This window comes from Aquarana catesbeiana, linkage group LG09, assembly GCF_042186555.1.
Source record: "Aquarana catesbeiana isolate 2022-GZ linkage group LG09, ASM4218655v1, whole genome shotgun sequence".
NCBI lineage: Eukaryota > Metazoa > Chordata > Amphibia > Anura > Ranidae > Aquarana > Aquarana catesbeiana.
This window is the reverse complement of record NC_133332.1, coordinates 63,493,680-63,518,979: the sequence shown is the minus strand read 5'-3', so window position 1 is coordinate 63,518,979 and position 25,300 is coordinate 63,493,680. Positions and strand designations below refer to the sequence as shown.

Sequence of the window (25,300 nt, the reverse complement as noted above, 5' to 3'; positions counted from 1 at the left end):
AACAGAGAAATGTGCAAAATTGTAATTAAAATGTTCCTACCAGATGGCGAGACCATCTTATTTTTGTACTTTGTTGTTGCCTAATATTTACAAAAGTCTCTATAATCAGTAAAACCTTATTTATCGAATTCTTCTCACTTATTCAGTATAGTAAATAAAAAAGCAATAAATATAAATTACATTTTGCTATGTATGACTTTAAAAAGTTGTAAAGTGAACCCTCATCTGTATGCCTCTGAAACTTCTTTCCCTTGGTTAGAAAAAAGATAAGTGAACTATGGTAATTTTTGGTTTGGTCAAATTTTTTAAAAACGTGCAAGCTCGTAAAATTTGAAATTTTGAAGGCAGAAGTTGCATTGAAATCATTAGGCATTTGAACCAGATTTCAAAAGTGTGCAATACAGAGTAGCAAATGATGCTAAATTGTTCAGAAATTGAAAAATGAAAAAAAAAAACAGCTCATAGCATTCCTGAAAATAACGTATGCCAATTTTATTTCGTCCCAAAGCAGTATAAGTAAAAGCAGTATAAGCATAAGAAATAATATGAGCCACTTCTAATTTCAAACCTAGCCTGTGCTACTTCTCACTGTAGGCCACTGCTGTAAATCACTGACACTCTAGCCTTCTACATTTTTCCTACAATTTGAATTCTGTTCAGAACATCGAAATGCATCAAATTCAGTCGGAACAGGACACAGCCTAAATTTAGAGATCAACTCTTCTAGGAAGCTAAGTTTACTTGATTTCAGTTTCCCCCTGTACAATAAAGAGTGCTTAAGAGGAGGGAATACTGACAAGCCAATGTCATATCAGGCATCTTGTCTGCTCTGGAATGGGACTTTTGCATTTAAATGACTGAATCTTTCCGGACTAAAGATCTTTGAGATAAAAGTAGTATTGTGAGGAACCATGATCTCAGTGACTCCGGCGCTAATGGGAGTCGTCCTGGAAAGCGATAAGAGGAGGAGAGGAATTGGAGGTTTGTGCATCTAAAGCAAACTGGGGGATCCAAAAGTAACAAAAGCGCTGGATGCCTATCATCGTTATGAGAGTGATAATGTGCAAAGAATATTAAAAGTCCATAAATCACACTTAATAGGGTCAGACTATGTGTCGACAGTTGATAACTTCATCCAACACCACACCATGTGACCAAAACGTGTCTCCACTCCCCAGTTTGGATGTAAACTCACCAGAAAGATTTGCCTTACACTCTTGTGCTTGTAAGGAAATGAAAATAATAATGCGCCAACCGAAATGAACTAAAAAGAGCTGCCAACACAACAATCAGACTAATTGTGATAAAAGTATCAAGTAAATAAGTGTAGCGCTAAATCTTAATTGTGCATTACTGGGCAAAGCCTGACAGAATGATTATCTGTGAGGACAACAGCCCAATAATGATTATTATTGGGCTGTTGTCCTCACAGATAATCATTCTGTCAGGCTTTGCCCAGTAATGCACAATTAAGATTTAGCGCTACACTTATTTACTTGATACTCTTGTGCTTGTGTTTTGGCAATCAAGCAGTTTACCACCATAGGGTTCAGATGAGTCCGTCAGTGCATGTTCCCCAGAAGGTAATATAGGAGAAATAAAAAAAAAACGTGCAAGCTCGTAAAATTTGAAATTTTGAAGGCAGAAGTTGCATTGAAATCATTAGGCATTTGAACCAGATTTCAAAAGTGTGCAATACAGAGTAGCAAATGATGCTAAATTGTTCAGAAATTGAAAAATGAAAAAAAAAAACAGCTCATAGCATTCCTGAAAATAACGTATGCCAATTTTATTTCGTCCCAAAGCAGTATAAGTAAAAGCAGTATAAGCATAAGAAATAATATGAGCCACTTCTAATTTCAAACCTAGCCTGTGCTACTTCTCACTGTAGGCCACTGCTGTAAATCACTGACACTCTAGCCTTCTACATTTTTCCTACAATTTGAATTCTGTTCAGAACATCGAAATGCATCAAATTCAGTCGGAACAGGACACAGCCTAAATTTAGAGATCAACTCTTCTAGGAAGCTAAGTTTACTTGATTTCAGTTTCCCCCTGTACAATAAAGAGTGCTTAAGAGGAGGGAATACTGACAAGCCAATGTCATATCAGGCATCTTGTCTGCTCTGGAATGGGACTTTTGCATTTAAATGACTGAATCTTTCCGGACTAAAGATCTTTGAGATAAAAGTAGTATTGTGAGGAACCATGATCTCAGTGACTCCGGCGCTAATGGGAGTCGTCCTGGAAAGCGATAAGAGGAGGAGAGGAATTGGAGGTTTGTGCATCTAAAGCAAACTGGGGGATCCAAAAGTAACAAAAGCGCTGGATGCCTATCATCGTTATGAGAGTGATAATGTGCAAAGAATATTAAAAGTCCATAAATCACACTTAATAGGGTCAGACTATGTGTCGACAGTTGATAACTTCATCCAACACCACACCATGTGACCAAAACGTGTCTCCACTCCCCAGTTTGGATGTAAACTCACCAGAAAGATTTGCCTTACACTCTTGTGCTTGTAAGGAAATGAAAATAATAATGCGCCAACCGAAATGAACTAAAAAGAGCTGCCAACACAACAATCAGACTAATTGTGATAAAAGTATCAAGTAAATAAGTGTAGCGCTAAATCTTAATTGTGCATTACTGGGCAAAGCCTGACAGAATGATTATCTGTGAGGACAACAGCCCAATAATGATTATTATTGGGCTGTTGTCCTCACAGATAATCATTCTGTCAGGCTTTGCCCAGTAATGCACAATTAAGATTTAGCGCTACACTTATTTACTTGATACTCTTGTGCTTGTGTTTTGGCAATCAAGCAGTTTACCACCATAGGGTTCAGATGAGTCCGTCAGTGCATGTTCCCCAGAAGGTAATATAGGAGAAATAAAAAAAAAACGTGCAAGCTCGTAAAATTTGAAATTTTGAAGGCAGAAGTTGCATTGAAATCATTAGGCATTTGAACCAGATTTCAAAAGTGTGCAATACAGAGTAGCAAATGATGCTAAATTGTTCAGAAATTGAAAAATGAAAAAAAAAACAGCTCATAGCATTCCTGAAAATAACGTATGCCAATTTTATTTCGTCCCAAAGCAGTATAAGTAAAAGCAGTATAAGCATAAGAAATAATATGAGCCACTTCTAATTTCAAACCTAGCCTGTGCTACTTCTCACTGTAGGCCACTGCTGTAAATCACTGACACTCTAGCCTTCTACATTTTTCCTACAATTTGAATTCTGTTCAGAACATCGAAATGCATCAAATTCAGTCGGAACAGGACACAGCCTAAATTTAGAGATCAACTCTTCTAGGAAGCTAAGTTTACTTGATTTCAGTTTCCCCCTGTACAATAAAGAGTGCTTAAGAGGAGGGAATACTGACAAGCCAATGTCATATCAGGCATCTTGTCTGCTCTGGAATGGGACTTTTGCATTTAAATGACTGAATCTTTCTGGACTAAAGATCTTTGAGATAAAAGTAGTATTGTGAGCAACCATGATCTCAGTGACTCCGGCGCTAATGGGAGTCGTCCTGGAAAGCGATAAGAGGAGGAGAGGAATTGGAGGTTTGTGCATCTAAAGCAAACTGGGGGATCCAAAAGTAACAAAAGCGCTGGATGCCTATCATCGTTATGAGAGTGATAATGTGCAAAGAATATTAAAAGTCCATAAATCACACTTAATAGGGTCAGACTATGTGTCGACAGTTGATAACTTCATCCAACACCACACCATGTGACCAAAACGTGTCTCCACTCCCCAGTTTGGATGTAAACTCACCAGAAAGATTTGCCTTACACTCTTGTGCTTGTAAGGAAATGAAAATAATAATGCGCCAACCGAAATGAACTAAAAAGAGCTGCCAACACAACAATCAGACTAATTGTGATAAAAGTATCAAGTAAATAAGTGTAGCGCTAAATCTTAATTGTGCATTACTGGGCAAAGCCTGACAGAATGATTATCTGTGAGGACAACAGCCCAATTATGATTATTATTTACACTTATTTACTTGATACTCTTGTGCTTGTGTTTTGGCAATCAAGCAGTTTACCACCATAGGGTTCAGATGAGTCAGTCAGTGCATGTTCCCCAGAAGGTAATATAGGAGAAATAAGACTCCAAATAGTGTAATATTGTCAAATTAAAAGAAGCATTTATTAAAAATCATAGCCCGATGGTAATATACTCACAAGCAGGCAAGATAAAATCGCGTTCATATAATGGAGATGCCAAAGATACCCTGTCACGGCGGACATGAGGTATAGGTAGGTCATTCCTCCCCTGATCTGATCGTTCAAAACACTCGGATGATCACTTCCAGTGATGCGTGAATGTCACTTCCAGTTGCCGTACAGCCATGTCCCGACGCGTTTCATCATACCGACTTCATCCTGGGATTGGGATATAAAGTCCAGAATTAAAATCATGTATATTATTTGGACTCTTACTAAATATTCCAAATATGAAATCCATCAACATTAATTAACCCATAAATGACCTATTTATTTAAAAATTATTTATAAAACAATTTAGATCAAGTTCTATATTCATCCCATTAGGTGCTAGACCCTTCATTAAAAATATCCATTTATTCTCCCACTGGGAGAGGTCACTCACCCGATTAGAACCCCTCCAAGAGGAAAACACACAGTCGATTCCACAAAATTGTAGCAATGTGGGGTCTCTGTTTTGTTTCTCCTTAAAATGTAAAGATACGCTATGTTTTTTAAAACTGTTCTTTATATTAGTCCGATGTTCCGCTATACGTATCTTCAACAATCGTTTTTCCTCCCTATATAGAATAGGCCACATGGACACCTTAACAGATATACAACATATGGAGTATTACATGTAATAAATCCAAATAGATGAATTTGTTACATGTAATACGCCATATGTTGTATATCTGTTGTATATCTGTTATGGTGTCCATGTGGCCTATTCTATATAGGGAGGACAAAAAGATTGTTGAAGATACGTATAGCGGAACATCGGACTAATATAAAGAACGGTTTAAAAAAATATAGCATATCTTTACATATTAGGGAGAAACATAACAGAGACCCCACATTGCTACAATTTTGTGGAATCGACTGTGTTTCCCTCTTGGAGGGGTTCTAAACAGATGAGGGACCTCTCCCAGCAGGAGACTAAATATTTTTAATGAAGTGTCTAGCACCTAATGGGATGAATATAGAACTTGATCTAAATTGTTTTATAAATATTTTTTAATTAAATAGGTAATTTATGGGTTAATCAATGTTGATGGATTTCATATTTGGAAATTTTTAGTAAGTGTCCAATTAACATCATTACATGATTTTAATTCTGGACGTTATATAAGTGTTTGCTCAAGATTCTTTACATTATCGTTTTAACTGATACATATTATATACGGTCCATCTATATTGATTGTATGTTGATTATTTGAAAAGTATTTAATTGTGAACTGATTGTGATGACGCTTTTAAGTTATATGGATTGTAATGTGTTATGTTTGCGGTGGATGCTAGAGATATCATTGCCATGGGGACACTGTGAGGACGGATAAGCAATTTCCTGTCATTTGCATAAGTGGGTGTATTTACAGCCAATCCCAGGACGAAGTCGGGTATGACGATGTAATGGATGTGATTATGAGTGTTATGGTGAAATGCCTATTTCAAATATAACCATATAGATATAAGTGCTTATCTCTCTCTTTCAGTTATCAGCCTTAACCATATTCAATTAGATGTATGCCAGCTTACCCCCCCCTCCATTTTGTGGAACAGAATTGCAAGAGTTAAGAACAAGTTAAAAGAAGATTGCGTCTGTTTTCAAGAACTGGAAACAAGACACCCTATTTAACTATGATAGTCTGCTATTCCCTTATATAGATATAACCCAGCTAAAAGCTTATACTTTGTCACAATAATGAATATGTATATCTTGTGGTCTGCATACGCTTGTCTTATTTGATATTTGATTTGATAACAAAATATCCGGCTCACTGTATATTAGCCGGGGTCCAGGAAGTAATAAAAGCAGAAGTATCAATCTACTGAACTCGTGTATGTGTCAGTAATTTGCTTCAAGTGTGCAAACTTTTACATTGAAGGTTAATTTGGCCAGGGGGACAGAAACAAAAGTACCGAACGGTTCTGGTTCGGTTCAAAACAACGAAATGTGTCGGGACGTGGCTGTACGGCAACCGGAAGTGACATTCACGCACCACCGGAAGTGACAATCCGAGTGTTTTGAATGATCAGATCAGGGGAGGAATGACCTATACCTCATGTCCACGGTGACAGTGTATCTTTGGATCTTCATCCCCTGATGAAGCCACGTGACGCCACATGTAGGGACAGGCACCGCCCACTGTCAGCAGTGTATGAGCTCGCCGCTCGTCTGAAAACACTGTACCTTTCGTTTTTTACTGTGCGAGTACCCTGTATGCTGCTAATGTTGAATAAAGTGTGATACATGCTTGAAATACTACACTATATGATATCTTCATCTCTCCATTTACTATGATGCTCCCCATGGATCTGAGGTCTGATAAATGACAGTCCATTACCTAGGACCCCCCTGCACAGGAGCTCTATGCTGTATCCTCAGTATAGTGAGGTAAGGGGCCATTATCTACCACTAGAAGATTGTTGCATAGAGGAGATCCTGCTGCACACTTCACATTCACCACTCTTCTGAACAAATGATTTTTAAACTCAGCTGCTATCTACACGACTTAATTGTCTGTTATCACTAAGGAAGCATTGAAGCTGTTTTTTGTTGCACTAAGTCACCTTTATTGGATTGTATTATTTCAAGTTTGAGCACCCCCTGTTGGTGCTGGACACTATATTGCATCATGCACAACTATGAAGATCACTCTGGACATTCAATGTAACATTGTATCATTTGGCAATTTATGCTTTTATTTTATTGAGTTTTTAGCCATCTATTTATTTATATGAATCATGGTTCATTGAACTATAATAATTTCCTGGGCCATTATCTACCACTAGAGGATTGTTGCATGGAGGAGATCCTGCTGCACACTTCACATTCACCACTCTTCTGAACAAATGATTTTTAAACTCAGCTGCTATCCACACGACTTAATTGTCTGGCATCACTAAGGAAGCATTGAAGCTGTTTTTTGTTGCACTGAGTCACCTTTATTGGATTGTATTATTTTAAGTTTGAGCACCCCCTGCTGGACACTATATTGCATGATGCACAACTATGAAGATCACTTTGGACATTCAATGTAACATTGTATCATTTGTCAATTTTTGCTTTTATGTTATTTAGTTTTTAGCCATCCATTTATTTATATGAATCATGGTTCACTGAACTATAATAATTTCCAGATATTAATTCACAACACTTTGTACTGCCATTTAATGTCTCAGCGGCAATCACTATCTTATTGAAAAAGAATATTTTATTATTTTTCAATTTTTTTAATTTTATTGTAGATTTCACCATGGTTTTATTTTTATTTAAGCTGAGAGATACATATGTATAGTTTTTTTGGTGGGCTCCACCCTTTATTTATTAATATTTTTTTCTATTATGCACATACTGCCTGCACGTCCACATAGTGCTATATTCCCCATGGTGGTTTAGATCACCATCCTATACCTCAGTAAAGACAAGAGTTGATACCCAGTACACCTAGATAGTATAATTTATTATAGGATTAGCGCAGCACCATCCCCATTTGTCAGTGTATCTTTGGCATCTCCATCATATGCACGCGATTTTACCTTGCCAGTTTGTGAGTATATTACCATCGGGCTATGTTTTTTATTAAATGTTTTATTTAATTTGATGATATCACACTATTTGGAGTCTTATTTCTCCTATATTGCCAGCTGGGGAACGTGCACTGACGGAACTCATCTGAACCTTATGGTGGTTAACTGCTTGATTGATCGAAAACACGGGTGTGTGAGGCAAATCTTTCTGGTGAGTTTACATCCAAACTGGGGGGTGGAGACATGTTTTGGTCACATGGTGTGGTGTTGGATGAAGTTATCAACTGTCGACAGATAGTCTGACCCTATCAAGTGTGATTAATGGACTTTTAATATGCACATTATCACTTATTGGTCTGTTATTCCAACATTTTTAGCTGGTAATTATTTACCTTTAAGCGCTACTGTTTACCTGTTCTCATATAAATTTGGTAGCCTGTTTGTATACTTTATCATTTGTAAGTGGCTGCTTATTCCAATTCTCCATCTTTGAATTATCGCTTTATCCGTGGCGCAGTGTCCCATTTTGGGGTGCGTTTTATAAGATCTTGTGGTTTTATTACATCGTTATGAGAGGCATGTTGAGTTGGTGAGTGCCTTACCAGAAGGGTGTGGATGTGCACAGTAGACACCTGAAGAGTTGAAATGTCACTTGGTGTAAGTGGAGATTAAATAAGTGAATAACGTGGACATTATTTAGGGACTTTTTTTTATATTGGATCGCTTTATCAAGTTTGATGACATTGGGTGATTTATATTATCAATATTAATAAATGTTGGTCAATTTTACTTGTTTTTGAATGATCACAGTGCCTCCTCAAATTGGTATTTAAATACTAGTTTGATATAAGGGCACTTTTTGCATTTTTTTAAGGTGACGGCAGTTGATCTGAATTTATAATAGTTTTCATGGAACAAGGGTTATCTTTGAGGTGCAAAGTTTATTTGTTTGTTTAATGAAAAAGTAGTGGTAAAGAAAATCACTTGGGTGTTTAACAAATCATTTTTGCATAATATAAACAAAACTTAACTGTGCTTGGGCTTTTGTAACAAAGGACAGCAGCTAGCCTGTATTAACAGTAACAATCAAAAATATTTAAAAGAGAATGCAGTGATAAAAATGTCCATTCAAAGTTAAAGTCCTCAAATCCCAGAGAGCACCTAAGGTGTGCAACAGAGATAAACCTGCAGATGAAATGATAGTCCTCCACCAACACCACAGCAAACCGGGCCTCTTACCCTTGGGAGTGGACCACTAAATTATAGGTGGTCTAGTAGCACTCAAACACTCAGCCTTGATCCTGTTCACCATAGACTGCATAAAAATGATTCAACTCCTGTTGTCCCCTACACAATGGGCAGACACCTCTAGACCCCGGATCGGATGCTCTCACTGTCAAGGACTTTACATCTCTTCTAAAAAAAAAGGGAATTCACATTACTTTCTGACAGTGAGAGTGTCCAAACCCAAGGGTAAGAGGCCTGGTTTGTTGTGGTGTTGGTGAAGGACTATTATTTCACCTGCAGGTTTATCTCCGTTGCACACCTTAGGTGCTCCCTGGGAATTGCGGACTTTATCTTTGAATGGACTTTTTTAGTGCTACATTCTCTTTTGAATCATTATACATATCAAATCTTTATGACCTACATAACATCTTGCATCGCAAGGGTTTGTCCTTTATCTACATACCCTATGCTAAAAGTTGAGAGGTATGTTTGTTATAACCCCTACTTATATATAGGAAATTCACTTGTGCTTTAACCAATTATATTTGGCATATCAAGTCTTCATGGCATGGTGCATTGCAACGGTACGTCCTTTGCCTACATACCCTATAATAAAAATGTGTCCCTCTTTTGCATCTCAGAAAGTTGGGAGATATGTTAATCTATATTCCCTCCTTATATATAAGTAATATAGTATTTATACCTTGGTGATTTCCTTCTCCACAGTGATTGTCAGGTTGCGGTTTGATATCTCTAGCTTCTCAAAGCGGTCAGCCGGGAAGGTGGTATCTGGGAGGTTGATGGTGCAGTAACAGACTCCATTTTCATCCAGGAATCCAGATCCAGATTCAGAGATCAAACTCTGCGTCTTATACAAGACAAAACATTACACATTACTAACCTATACATTGTTCTAACAGATAAACACATAAAGTAATAAAATATAATAATATCATTACAAGTATCTCTAAATATTCTGCAACAATAAGTTGCATACACTGGTACTACCTTTTAGTTCATGCTTGATGTTTTGTCATGTATTTACTGAAATTTTCAGTGAACGCAAAAAAATAAACATGAGAGAATCCATGTGTTTTAGTAAAGCCTGTTCCAACTAAAGCTAAAGGTGAACTCTAGAGAAGTAAGAAAAATATACTTATCCCCTCTCACTGCAAGGATTAAATGCTCATTTTTGCCTAGGATACCTGTAAAAATCACAGCTGCCAAGGGACCAATAGATAAGGTAAGTAAAAGTAGTTTTTACTGGTATCCCAGGCATATATTTTAAGAAAACGTAACCCTTGTAGCGTATGGAAGGAGCCCCGTTGCAAGGATGTTTTCTTTATTTTCCCTGAGTTTCAACTTAAAAAGTTAATGTGCTGCATTTTAAACCCACCTAAATTCTCAGAAATAGATATACAGACAGATAGACTTTGTACTAAGGCTTACCAAGTGAAAATCAGGTAAAACCTTAACGTATTATGACACAAGACATTAAAGAGAAAAATACCTGAAAACGCTGCATACGTTCTGATACAGAATGTATGTTACCAGCTGGATAGTATAGCCAAAACCAAAGGCCTATTTAATTAATCTTGAAAGACATTCTAATGCTGTCAATATAAAATATTTTTTATTGCAATAATTAGTGAATGTATCTGGTAGCAAGGGAGTTTAGACTCAAGCCAGCCATAGTTGGTCGAATCTCGGCCAGTTCAGCAGGGACCGGCTGAGATTCAGTCCATGTATAGGCAAACTGATTTTACCCAAGTCAATCCATTTTTGCATTTAGCTGTTTGCCTGGAGTTCAGCTTTAAGTATTGCAGCATTTTTAGTGCAAGGCTATAATTCTGCTTTAAATATATTTACTGACAAAGTAACAACAGATGAAACTAAATGACATTGGGGGTCATTTACTATAACTCCAGGAAGTACTGGGCACTATGGCAAATAATAGAGCCCATTTTAGCCAAATGGAAACAAAACCGGCGAATTTGCGCATGAAAAATCAGCGATATAAGCGGAGAATAAACGTTTGTAAATTCTAAATTGCTGCTAATTAGCGCTTCCGCGTATATACAAATGCCAGTTCTTATCAAGTTGTTATATAGCACTGTATTGTAGCCATGATCCATGTATGTGAAAGAAACATTTTTTTTATCAGAGATGTGCTCTAGTTTCCGTGCATCTATTAATTTATATTGCAATTAGTATTCCTAGTTTTTTTTCCTTCTTTTGCTAAGAAATGCAGTTCTGAATGATTATTACATAGTAATGTCTGCTATTCTGTAGTTACATGTATTAATCATTTAGGTTACCTATTTGTTGTATGTTGTTTTTTTCATGTTTTTGATTTATTATTTATTAATTTAGTTGACTATAAAGCAGTAATTATTTATGTTAATTCTTTAATAATACTACACTATTATACAGGTCTTGTACTTAGCACAATGGCTTAGTGGTCTGCTTGGATATCTTCACACCACACATGGTATGAGTTCAAACAACAGCCAACCTACCATCCACCAGCTGTGTTTATTTTTTCAGTACACAAGTGAATTAAAATAAACAAATAAATGTAAACTGCCCTTTAGCTAGTGTGTGGTGTTTGGAATGTCACATCATAATATAATTGAATACTTACATACCATTGCATGCATTTAAAGAGTTAATACAATAAAAACTTTCACATTAAACTGCATTGGCTACTTGGCAATCACCTATTTTCAGTAAATATATATACACGTATATCTGTGTTGCTTTGGCTAATCGGCATTCTCCTTTTCCTACCAATGCAATCTTTTAGGATTTTTCTGTGGGATTTGAACCCATGAGTCTTTCAATACCTGAATGTTTGAAGGTAGAGGTGCTAACTGCTAGCCTATTGGGCTGAGCACAATTAGACATACAAAATACTTTTACTAGTGTTTGATGTGTTATATACTATACAATATAGTTTATCAAATGTAAACTGCTTGTTAGCTAGTGTGTGGTGTTTGGAGATTCATGCCATAATATTAGTGAATACTTACATACCATTGCAAGCATTTGAAGAGTTAATACAATAATATCAACCACATTAAAGTGTATTGGCTACTTGGCATTCACTGTATGCTGCTTTGGCTAATTGGCTAACAGTAATTCTCCTTTTCTCCACCAATAGTAATCTTTTAGGATTCTTCTGTGGGATTTGAACCCATGAGTCTTTCAATACCTGAATTTTGAAGGTAGAGGTGCTAACTGCTAGCCTATTGGGCATGAGTGCAATTATATATACAAAATACTTTTACTAGTGTTTGATGATTTATATACCATACAATCAAGTTTATCAAATGTAAACTGCTTGTTAGCTAGTGTATGGTGTTTTGGAGATTCACACCATAATATCAGTGAAGACTTATTTATTTTTATTTAAGGTACTTCTATAGTGCCATCAATTTACGCAGTGCTTTACATATACATTATACACTAATATGGGCCCCTACCCTGAAGGAGCTTACAATCTAAGGTCCCTAACTCACATTCATATACTAGGGCCAATTTAGACAGAAGCCAATTAACCTACCAGCATGTCTTTGGAGTGTGGGAGGAAACCGGAGTATCCGGAGGAAACCCACGCAGGCACAGGGAGAACATGCAAACTCCAGGCAGGTAGTCTTGTGGTGTGGTTGGGAATACGAACCAGCGACCCTTTTTACTGCTAGATAGGGATGAGCAGACCCCCCCCCCCCTGTTCGGTTCGCACCAGAACATGTGAACAGGAAAAAAGTTTGTTCGAGCACACGAACACCGTTAAAGTCTATGGGGGTCATTTACTATAGCGCCAGGAAGTACTGGGCACTATGGCAAATAATAGCTCCCATTTTAGCCAAATAAAATTTTCAACAGGCGAATGTGCGAATGAAAAACTAGCGCTATTAGTGAGAAACACATGTTAGTAAATTCTAAGCTGGCGCTAATTAGCGCTTCCGCGTATATGCAAATGCCAATTCCTACCAAGTTGTTATATAGTACTGCACTGTAATCATGATCCATGTATGTGAAAGAAACATTTTTTATGTGAGATGTGCTCTACCTCGTGTGCATCTATTGATGTATGTTGCAATTATTATTCCTAGTTTTTTCCTTCTTTTGCTAACTAATGCAGTTATGAATGATTATTACATAGTAATGTCTGCTATTCTGTAAAGTTACATGTATTTAACATTTAGGTTACCTATTTGTTGTATGTTGTTTTTTATTTTTTAATTTAGGTGACTATAAAGCGGTAATTATTTATATTCATTCTTTAATCATACTACACTATGCAGGTCTTGTACTTAGCACAATGGCTTAGTAGTCTGCTCAGATGTCTCCACAGCACTCATGGTACAAGTTCAAATACCAGCCAACCTACCATCCCCCAGCTGTGTTTATTTTTTCAGTGCACAAGCGAATTAAAATGAACAAACAAAAAAATGTAATCTGCCCATTAGTTAGTGTGTGGTGTTTGGAATTTTACACCATAATAGTATTGAATACTTACATATCATTGCATGCATTTGAAGAGTTAATATAATAGAATCAGCCAAATTTAAAGTGCATTGGCTAATTGGCATTCACCTATTTTCAGCATATGCTGCTTTGGCTAATTGGCTAATAGTCATTTGCTTTTTTTTCACCAATTCAATCTTTTAGTATTTCTCCGTGGGATTTGAACCCATGAGTTCTTCAAGGTAGAAGTGCTGACCGCTAGCCTATTGGGTGTAGCTCAATCATACATAGAAAATACATTCACTAGTGTTTGATGTTTCTTCTCCCCGAGCTGTCTCTCCTGCTGCCACCATTTTCTCCCGCTGATGTGTTCTTCAGCGCAGCCGGTTACCCACAAATAAAAAAAAAAGCCGCTCTTCTTGTGGCGGTCTTCTGTGGCCATCCGATAATGTCACCCGGAGAGTCCGCTCCATGGCTATGTAAGAGACGCCACACAGTGGGTGACAACACAGCGGAGGAAGACCACCATGGAAGAAGAGCAGCTTTTTTTTTATTAGCGGGTAACCAGCGGTGCGGAAGAACACAGCAGATGGCGGCAGCAGGAGAGACGGCTCTGGGAGAATACAGCTCGGGGAGAAGATGGAGGAGGGAGAGACAGCGTCTGGAGAAGATGGCTCAGGGAAGAAGACAGCTCGGAGCTATTCTACAATAAAGGACTTGTCAAAAACCGGCTACTAATTTTTTTTACATTTCACTGCTTTTTTTGGTGAATGGGTAGGGGTATAATGTACCCCATACCTATTCACATAGGGGGCAGGATCTGGGAGCCCCTTGTTAAAGGGGGCTTCCAGATTCTGATAAACCCCCTGCCTGCAGACCGACAACCACCGACCAGTGTTGTCGGGAAGAGGCCCTTGTCCCCATCAACATGGGGAAAAGGTGCTTTGGGGCATGTGACCTGGTAAGGTTCAGAAGGGGAGGGTGCTCACTCGTCCCCCCCTATCCTAACCTCCAAGCTGCATGCTCGGATAAGGGTCTGGTATGGATTTTGGGGGCCCCACATCAAATTTATTTTACATTTTGGTGTGGGGTTCCCCTTAAAGTCCATACCGAAGGGCCTGGTATGTACTGGGGGGACCCTACAACGTTTTTTTCCTTGAAATTTGGAATTCCATACCATATTATTGAATAAGTACATACCATTGCATGCATTTGAAGAGTTAAAATATGGAATAAAGCAAGCTGATGTGCTTTGGCTAATTATGCTTCTGAGTACAATATGCACACTTCCAGGAGGTGATGCTGTCAGTGGGATTTGAATTCATGGCTTGAACTTTTGGGGGCAGCAGGGTATACCGCTATGCTACAGAGCTGAGCACTTACGTACAGAGAAAATACATTTACTAATGTTTGATTCAATACAATAATGTTTTGCATTTCAGGCATTAATATTATAGTAACAACCATGCTCGTGCCAATGTGACATTGGCTGATAGGCATTTGCCTCTTTTCAGCATATGCTGCTGAGTACAATGCAAGCTTTCAGTAGGTGATACCATCTGTGTGATTTTCAGCCATTTGAGCACAATTATATTGAGAACATATGTTTACTAGTGTTTGATGGTGGGACTACTTTATATTCTAGGTATAAAATAGTACTCAGCACAGTGACTTAGGCACCTTTCACACTTGTGCGACCTGAAAGTTGCGAGATTTTAATGCGATTTTAAGCAATGCCTGTGTAATCTTGAGGTCTATGGACGCAGGAGTCGCAGGGAAAGACACACAACTTTCCCATGATTTTGCATCAGCAATTTTGCCGCAATTCCAGGGAATGCCTGTGTAAACTTGAGGTCTATGGACCTCAACTCGCATCAAAGTCAGACCAAAGTAGTACAGGGACTACGTTGAAGTCAGCATTACTTGAAGTCGCAAAGATATGAATGGTACACATTGAAAATCATGGGGTATGACTTGTCATACGACTCTGATGTCCAAAGTCGCACAAGTGTGACGCACACTTTCCTGCACAGATGTCTAGTGAAATCACATAGGTCCCAACTGTTCTCCTTTAAGAAGGTGTCCTATGCCTAGCTACTTTTGCTAATAGGTGTCCCTTATACCCATCTCAAAAAGTTGGGAGGTAAGAAATCGCCCCCTCAAGTCGCCCAAAGTAGTGCAGGAACTACTTTTGGGAATCGTTGTGGCGTCGCACCAATTCGGACAGTTCCATTGCCATCAATAGGTGCCGATTTGGCCTACAATGAACATGGGTGAAGTTGCATAGATATTAGACCTGCACGGTTCTAGCCAAAATGAGAATCACAATTTTTTTGCTTAGAATAAAAAGATCACGATTCTCGCGACGTAAAATCTTTCACATTATCCCACAAAAAATTGGGCTAACTTTTCTTTTTTTTTTTTTTTTAATTCATTAAAGTACTTTTTTCCAAAAAAATTGCATTTGAAAGGCGCAAATACAGTGTGACATAAAATATTGTAACAACCACCATTTTATTCTCTAGGGTCTCTACTAAAAAAATATATATAATGTTGGGGGGGTTTAAGTAATTTTCTAGCAAAAAAAAAAAAAATGATTTTAACCTGAAACCAACAAATGTCAGAAATATGTTTAGTGTTTAAGTAGTTAAACTTTCCTCACTTACACAGAATTCTATTTAATTGACAAATTGTTACAAGGTTTCTAGTTAAGTTCACTGATAAAGAATGTTCTAATTCTTGGCAGACTTCCTGGTTTTTCGGCTGTGGCTTCAGAAGAGCAGAGAGAATTCTTTGCATAGCAAGAATCGTGAAACTCTTTTTTCAAGATCGTAAAGGGGAAAAAAATCACGATGACGATTAATCGTGCAGCTCTAATAAATATGCATGGAAATCAAGGGGGACAACTTTTCATGTGACTTTGAGGTCCAAAGCTCCATGAAAAGTCACCCAAGTGTGAAAGTAACCTAATGAGATTAATTGATAACACCTTTGAATAAGGCCCCATTTGCACTTGTGCGACCTTAAAATTGCACAGCTTTGTCATGACTTGAAGCAATGTCTGTGTAATCTTGTGGTGTATGGACCTCAAATTGCATTAAAGTCAAACCAAGGTAGTGCAGGGCCAAATTCAAAGGTGTTATCCTTGAATCTCATTCACACTGCTGCGACCTGAAAGCCACACTATTTTGCTGCCACTTTGCCGCTGCAACTTGGCCCCAACTTCTGGGAATGCCTGTGTAATATTGTACCCGATATACCTCAAGTCACACCAAAGTAGTACAGGGACTACTTTGAAGTTGGTGCGACTTAAAGTAGCACAGATATGAATGGTTGTCATTGAGAATCATGGGGTACAACTTGTCATGCAACTTAGAGGTCCAAATTTGCTGGAAAATTCGCCCAGCTGTGAAACAAGTCATATATATTTTAATAAAAGGAGCTCTCATTTATACTTGCATAGTCCTTACTGATTTACATCAGCAGAACAAATGCAGGAAGTGATGTGTGCACATGGGACGGAAGCAAATGTGTGGTGATGCCAAACAAATCAATGAACCCCACCCACACCAAATCTAAATATGACATCCACCTCCGCATTGATTAAGTACAAGTACATATCCTACACTTACCCGGCCAATGAGCAGCACCTCCTCTCTGCTAAAGAGACCTCGCCATGTCCACCTAGATGGAGATCCTGACCAGCACAGGAACTTCCGGGTGCATACAATGAATACTTTCCGGGTCAGAAGGTGAAACCACGCTTTTGATTGCAGCTGCGAATATTTGATCTCAACCATGATTAGCATTTTTTTTTTCAGATATGCAAATCTGTATTTCTACATATATTTGAAGGTAAACTTAAGGGAGTTTGATAAGAAATGGTGTCCCTGCAGGTGAATTACAAAGGCAAAAGTCCCAGTTTGGGCCCTGGTTCACACTGACAGCAGGAGGAAATCGTTCAGCTGAACTTCCACAATTTCATTCCTGCATGTCAGTCCTGACTGTGGGGGCAACATCAGAGACATCAGTGCAGGTTTCTGCACCAATATCAATACAAATCGCACCAATTAGAACAGTGCAATTGCCACAGATTTGACATGTCAAATCACACCAATGTGAACCAGAGCTGACACATTCAAACACTGCCTATCCACCAGCCGAATTCATTACCTGCAATTCTCCACAGCTGTTAATGATAAAGGTGGAATCTTTATAACAACTTGCAGTTGTGCAGAAGCCTAGGTTTACATTGGAGCGATTGGTCATGCGATTCGAGAGATCAAATCGCATTACTATTGGCAATGGCACTGTTCCAATCGATGCAACATTTTTTTTGTGGCACCGCACCAATTTGCTAAAGTAGTTCCTGCACTACTTTTGCTGATTTCAGGTGCGCCTTCAATAGACATGTGTGTATGAAGCCACCTGAAATCACGCTGACCTTGCTACTTTGAAATCGTGCTACTTCAAGTGAAGTAGCGCAATTTCAAAGTAGCATGTGAACCAGGGCAAAGAGATTAGTTTTTTGGTGCACAAATACATATTGCACTTTCCCAAAACCACCACCCACAAAAACTAAAGAGAAAGAAAAATAGGAGAAAAAAAAAAAAAACCCACACACCACAACAAAGGCTCGATAATGTACTTTTATTTTACCAGCAGAAAAAAAATAAATTTACATTTACTAGCTTCAAAAAAATTTGGACAGGATATATGGTACTACATTTAGCAACGAAATTTTAAGAGCCCTGCTCATAGGAGCTTACAATCTAAAATTAGACAAAACCTTAGAGTGGACACAGCTTTAATTTCAGTGTATAATGGGCAACACATCACATTACTATCTGCAATATTATAGAAACATACTTAACAGTCATTCTTACAAAGCATTCCAACATAATATTGCAAAAGACTTATTCAAAACACCCACCACCAGCCCACAATCCACACATACATACATTGATGACCATGTTCTGCTGGAAGCTGCATTTCGGTGTACACGAATAAACGAGATCAAAAAGAGTAGGTCAGCAGATGCTTCCAAATGATGTTTGCATGATCAGACAGGAACAATACACACACAACATTGACAGCATGGCCACATAAACCCACTTTTGATTGAAAAAATGCACAAGAATTTCATCAAATCTCCCAATATCATTCCTTCTCCCTCACAACAAAAAACCTGACCTTCTCAGGCCAAACGAAACCCCCCTACTGCAGGCCTTTATATAAGAAAGGTTGTATTGTTAGCACACTGACACACCCAATAGAAGTACACGCCCACCAGTACCTTTCAATCTGTCTCTTCATGTATGTCTAAAGTGATTGCACCTGATGGGCAGGAACACATAATAGTATTCACAACTGTGTTAGCCTTGGCTATGTGCATCAAATCTCCAACTACAGGCCAAAGATCAAAGTCCATTTGCATCCACATAAACAAAGCAACAGTTTTCTAAGCATATGTACCTGTGCAGTGTAAACCCTACAATTTGAAATGTCCAAGTCTCTGGGCATGATTAGTGCTAATAAACATTAACATCAGTCCCTGGCTGCAATGAGCTTCCAATATAAAGTCCAAAATTAACTTTCTTACATTAGAAGCTATTTCGACAGGAGACAAATAAGATGCCAGCATGTCTTTGGATTGTGGTGAGAAACCCACACAGGGAGAACATATAAACTTCAACACAAGCATTAGCATGTTGGGGAATTGAACCAACATCCCAGGTGTTGCTAGACAAAACTGCTACCCACTTAGCCATCAGGCAGTCCCACGCAGGTTCTCTGAATCTCTGTGGTGTGAACCACCCTAAGTCCATAGCCATGCTCAGTGTCACAAGCAATATACAGTATAGTGGCGTAAGTATTGGGATGCCTGCCTTTAAACACACATGAACTGTAATGGCATCCCAATATTAGTATTGGGTTCAAAACTCATTTGGCCTACCCTTTGCAGCTATAACAGCTTCAACTCTTCTTGTCCACAAGGTTTAGGAGTGTGTCTATGGGAATGTTTGACCATTCTTCCAAATGCATTTGTGAGGTCAGGCACTGATGTTGGACGAGAAGGCCTGATCTACAGTCTCCTCTCTAATTCATCCCCAAGGTGTTCTGTTGTGTTGAGGTCAGGACTCTGTGCAGGCCAGTCAAGTTCCTCCACCCCAAAATCACTCATCCATGTCTTTATGGACCTTGCTTTGTGCACTGGTCCAAATGATTTGGTGGAGGGGGATTATGGTGCGAGTTGTTTTTCAGGGGTTAGGCTTGGCCTCTTAGTTTCAGATAAGGGAACTCTTAAGGCGTCAGCATACCAAGACATTTTGGACAATTTCATGCTTCCAACTTTGTGGGAACAGTTTGGGGATGGCCCCTTCCTGTTCCAACATGACTGCACACCAGTACACAAAGCAAGGTCCATAAAGACATGGATGAGCAAGTTTGGGGTGGAGAAACTTGACTGGCCTGCACAGAGTCCTGGCCTCAACCCGATAGAACACCCTTTGGCTGAATTAGAGTAGAGACTGCGAGCCAGGCCTTCTCGTCCAACATCAGTGCCTGGCCTCACAAATGCACTTCTGGAAGAATGATCAAACATTCCCATAGGCACACTAAACTTTGTGGACAGCCTTCCCAGAAGCTGTTCTAGCTGCAAAGGGTGGGCCAAATCAAATTTTAACCCTAAGGACTAAGACTGGGCTGCCATTAAAGTTCATGTGTGTGTAAAGGCAGGCGTCCCAATACTTTTGGCTATATAGTGTATCTGGAAAAGACTTACAATGGTGGTGGAACCCTCCTACACATAACTACTACATTTAGACATAGTTATAGGACCTAAGAGATGAAACAACTTCTCTGCATGAAGTAACATGGTTGGGATTGGAACCCAGACCCTCAGAGATACTAAGCAGAAGTTCTAACCTCTAAGCCACGGAGCTGCCACGTGTGAAACCCTCCTACACATAACTACACATAAATACTGCATTTCTATGGACATACAGGTGATGCAAATTACATTACTCAAGAGTTATTCTTCTTGATTTATTCTGTGATATTTGGTGTTTTTTTGTGGGTAAGAGTAGAAAATTGCCCTCAAATTTGTGGAATTACATTTTGTTTTCTGATGTTGGTACACATATCACATTTTTGGGGCTCAAATTATGAATATTTGGAAATAATAAAAAGCACAAAAAATTGTGATTCATTTTAAATTTTCATCAGCAATGGTATTGTGTGTGGATTGTAAAGACTCCTGTGTGAGTTTGGGGTAAAGATGGTTGTGAGATGGAGAGTAAAAAGTGAAAGTGACAGAGAAAAATATATTTTACCAAAACATCAAAACATTCCACATTGTAGCATTCTTAAAATCAAAATATTTTAAGTAGAAGCAACAATGTTGCAAAGGAAAATTTATTTCACAGAAGATACATTTCATCTCAACATTAAAAGGTTTTTTTTGTGAAAGTTAGAATTGATCCATTAGAATCAATGACTGAAACTTCATTTGGACTAAATTAGAGCAGATTTTAACTCCCAAAAAGTGTTCTCTAATTAGCTCTCATTTTGGTATTTACTATAGCTCCAGGTAAAAAAGACACTTGAGTTAAAATGAGAGTTATTTTCAGGTCTGAGCATGCTCAGTTGTGTTGGCACCTAGTTGTCCAAAACGGGGAATTTTTCACTTTTCAGACTTTTAAAGATATTTCAGTGTAGAAATCACTTTTTCACACAGTTTAAAAGCAGATAATCTTTAAATAATATACCACATATTTCAGTACCATTTAGGCAATTATATCATGCTCTAAACATTATTTCCATGTGCAATTCTCTAGGTTTTAGCAGAGTAAGGGTTTGGGCTCTATTTAGTTTCAGGGAGCTATAGTAAATTCGATTTTGGGAGTATTTTCTCACCAGCGCTATAGTGAATACCGTTTTAGCGCGAATTAGCGCTATTAGCGCTAATTCGCGCTAAATTGCAGCGAATTAGCGCTAATTTGCGGCAATTTGCGCGAATTAGCGCCATAGCGCTATAGTAAATGACCCCCATTGTCTGCAAATTATTTTATCTGCATATGAACTGTGGTTTTTATTTCCAAAAGATAAAAGAACAAACCTTTCCCTAAAAAAATAGCAGTGGTTAATAATCTTTAATCTCTGATAAGACTTACCAATGTGACTGCTTGAGTCTGCCAGATGGTGAGCAGAAGAATGAAGAAGGTGGACATGGTGCCTCTCTGGTCTTCTGTACTGATGAGTTTCTGCTGTCCCATTATATATACCTAGAGGAACACATCCGCCCCTTATTTCCCAATGTTATTCATTAAAAAAGTAGGATGTGAAAATCTGTAAATGACAACAAGGTTATAAAAATGTATAGAATGTGATGAGTAAATAGATAAATTGCATGATTATTGTTATCTAGATATGACTTTCTGATAACTTTGTAAAATACTGTTAAACCTTCAGAGATAAAGGAACATAAATGTCTTTGTTATATTTGCAAATGTACCTCTAACAGACTATTCTTGCACTATCCGTAAACATGCACCTAACACACCTTAAGTGTGCTGAATGCTAAATGATATTTCATCAAGATAATCTTTTAAACAAGGGGACAGATCACCAAAGGGTCCCTGTGCAAGATCTATTTTTTTGGTCCCTTAATCAACTGTTGCCCAAATACAAAAACGTATTCAATGTGTATAAATAGCAGATAGCTAAATAATAGAATAGACAAACACCCTATGGATTCATAAGGAAATGTGAGAAGAAATCTGTATTTCTCAAGGGCGATCAGATGACAAATGCTGTGCGAGTGACTCCATCTAACTATTTCAAACTAGTCTGTCCAAGTCTAAGTGGCTGCAAAAGGAGTTTCAGTATCTTCCAGACCCAAATTAAATATAAATACTGTAGATTGCTAAGGGCTCTTTCACACTGACAGACTCCGCCAGTGGATCCACCTGCTCAGCGGGGAATCTGTCGGGAATCTGTCCGCTGTTCTCACTGAGCAGGCGGATGACAGGTCCGTGTCCATGCAGAGTAGACATGGACACAGCCCGCTTTCCTCTATGGGCAGTTCTGACTGTCATCCGATCTGATACCCAAATCGATGTGGAACAGAACCCCATATGTCTGTTAATAGCAGACAGGATCGGCTGTCGTTGGGTGTGAACGGATAAATGTCCATTTACTTCTGCCCCTCCATAGAGGGTAATAGATGATCTGAACAGGTCTGCCAAAAAAACTGACAGTGACTGACCATGTGAAAGGGGCCTAACTCCCAAAGTGCTTTGTTTAGCTGTAAAGTATTCACAGATGGTATGTCCACCCTTGCTGGCCTTTCCTTCTGAAAATATATTTTGTCTGAGACATCAAAGTGAAAAACTGACTTGGATAAATTAAAAAAAAAAAAATTAATATGTGGTTTGGTGTGAAGATCTTTATGATTTCATGATGGACATCCCTTTATGTACCAGATATAAGGAATCTGTCACATTGTCATATGGATTCTACCAGAACTTTAAAGCCTAAAATTACCTTCAGACTTTAGAGAGTGTTTTACATTCCAGCCTTTTATAGTTGGATCAAGAAATGGCTGATGGTCCATGGCTAAACCTGCTCAGTGGAAATTTGACTGTGTGATCATTACAGTATCACCTTTCCCATAGGTCTCTCCCTCGCTCTTTTCTTGGCACAAGTTATCCTGATGTGGACAAAGTCCAGAAATCAGAATAGGGAAGGAAAGATGTCACCGCTCCAGGAGGACAAACAAGTAGATAACCTCTTCACCAGCCTAGAAGCCCCAGGTGCTGGTAATTGCTGGTAGCAATAAATAGGAAGTGGTTCTGGAAAGCCGCACTCTGAAGAAATTGCCTTTTTATTCAAAAATCAAATCAAAATCAAAGATACATGCCACAGCAGACAAAGATCTGATGCGTTTCGCACTAACAGTAGTGCTTACTCAGGCTATGAGTAAGCACTACTGTTAGTGCGAAACGCGTCAGCTCTTTGTCTGCTGTGGCATGTATCTTTGATTTTGATTTGATTTTTGAACAAAAAGGCAATTTCTTCAGAGTGCGGCTGTCCAGAACCACTTCCTATTTATTGTTATCCTGATGTGGACTTGCACATTTGTAAGAAGAGCTTCATGTCAGTGAGAGTAAAATAAATCCTATTGTTGGCAATAGGTATAAAATAAGTTCCATAGTTAATGTCAGAAGGATACAATTAGCCCCATCGTTAATGTAAGTGGGATGAATTTAGCCCCATTTGTTGATGTGAGTGGACTAAAATTAGCCCCATCATTGGTGTCAGTAGGATAAAATTGTCACATGCCTAATGAAAGAGTCCTGCGTGGCTCCAAAATGTCGCTCTTGGTTTTTGGAGATCCTGGTGTGCTGGTGGCACTTCCTTCTCATGATTGCAGTCGGTACCAGCCGTTGGTCATTTCAGCACCCAATCTAAGATACAGCCGTTTGTGCAGGAACGTGTGCATTTGGAGTATAGCATTAGAGTAGGATAAAATTGGTTCCATTATTTGTATCAGTGGGATAAAATTAGACCCATTCTTGCTGTCAGTGGGACAAAATGGCGGTCATTTACTATAGCACCGCGGAGCTAATTAGCGCTAATTGCTGCGAATTAGCGCTGATTAGAGCTAAAACGGTATTCACTATAGTGCTGGAGAGAAAATACTCCCAAAATCAAATTTACTTTAATTCCCAGAATCCAAATAGCGCCCAAAATCCTTACTCTGCTAAAAGCTGGAGAATTGCACATGAAAATAATGTTTAGAGCATGATATAATTGCCTAAATGGTACTGAAATATGCAGTATATTATTTAAAGATAATCTGCTTTTAAACTGTGTGAAAAAGTGATTTCTACACTGAAATATCTTTAAAAGTCTCAGAAGTGAAAAATTCCCTGTTTTTGGACAACTAGGTGCCAGCACAACTGAGCATGCTCAGACCTGCAAATAGCTCTCATTTTAACTCAAGTGTCTTTTTTACCTGGCGCTATAGTAACTACCGAAATGAGAGCTAATTAGAGAGCATTGGTTTTGTAAGTTTAATGCATCCATTATACTGTAATAATTCTATGTTGATGTATACGTTTATGACTTTTTTTTTTTTTAGTGTACAATGTTGAACACACTTACAGTGGCTTGCGAAAGTATTCGGCCCCCTTGAACTTTTCAACCTTTTGCCACATTTCAGGCTTCAAACATAAAGATATAAAATTTTTATTTTTTGTGAAGAATCACCAACAAGTGGGACACAATTGTGAAGTGGAACGAAATCTATTGGATATTTTAAACTTTTTTAGCAATTAAAAAACTGAAGTGGTGCGTACAAAATTATTCGGCCCCTTTACTTTCAGTGCAGCAAACTCACTCCAGAAGTTCAGCGAGAATCTCTGAATGATCCAATGTTGTCCTAAATGACTGATGGTGATAAATAGAATCCACCTGTGTGTAATTAAGTCTCTGTATAAATGCACCTGCTCTGTGATAGTCTCAGGGTTCTGTTGAAAGCGCTGAGAGCATCATGAAGACCAAAGAACACACCATGCAGGTCCGTAATACTGTTGTGGAGAAGTTTAAAGCCGGATTTGGATACAAAAAGATTTCCCAAGCTTTAAACATCCCAAGGAGCACTGTGCAAGCGATCATTTTGAAATGGAAGGAGTATCAGACCACTGCAAATCTACCAAGACCTGGCTGTCCCTCTAAACTTTCAGCTCAGACAAGGAGAAGACTGATCAGAGATGCAGCCAAGAGGCCCATGATCACCCTGAATGAACTGCAGAGAACTACAGCTGAGGTGGGAGAGTC

At 38.5% G+C, this 25,300-nt stretch overlaps 1 protein-coding gene across 1 annotated transcript in view; it reads right to left on the bottom strand.

Annotated features, from left to right (window-relative positions):
• LOC141107166 (olfactomedin-4-like) overlaps positions 1 to 21,708 on the bottom strand; it is a 44,111-nt gene extending 22,403 nt beyond the window's left edge. The window contains exons 1-2 of the mRNA XM_073597911.1: positions 21,631 to 21,708; positions 9,687 to 9,851 (exon numbers count right to left, since the gene is read on the bottom strand). Of these exons, the coding sequence (XP_073454012.1) occupies positions 9,687 to 9,851; positions 21,631 to 21,687 (222 nt within the window). The 5' untranslated portion in view covers positions 21,688 to 21,708. The remainder of the gene's footprint in view (positions 1 to 9,686; positions 9,852 to 21,630) is intronic.
• Positions 21,709 to 25,300: the final 3,592 nt, after the last annotated feature.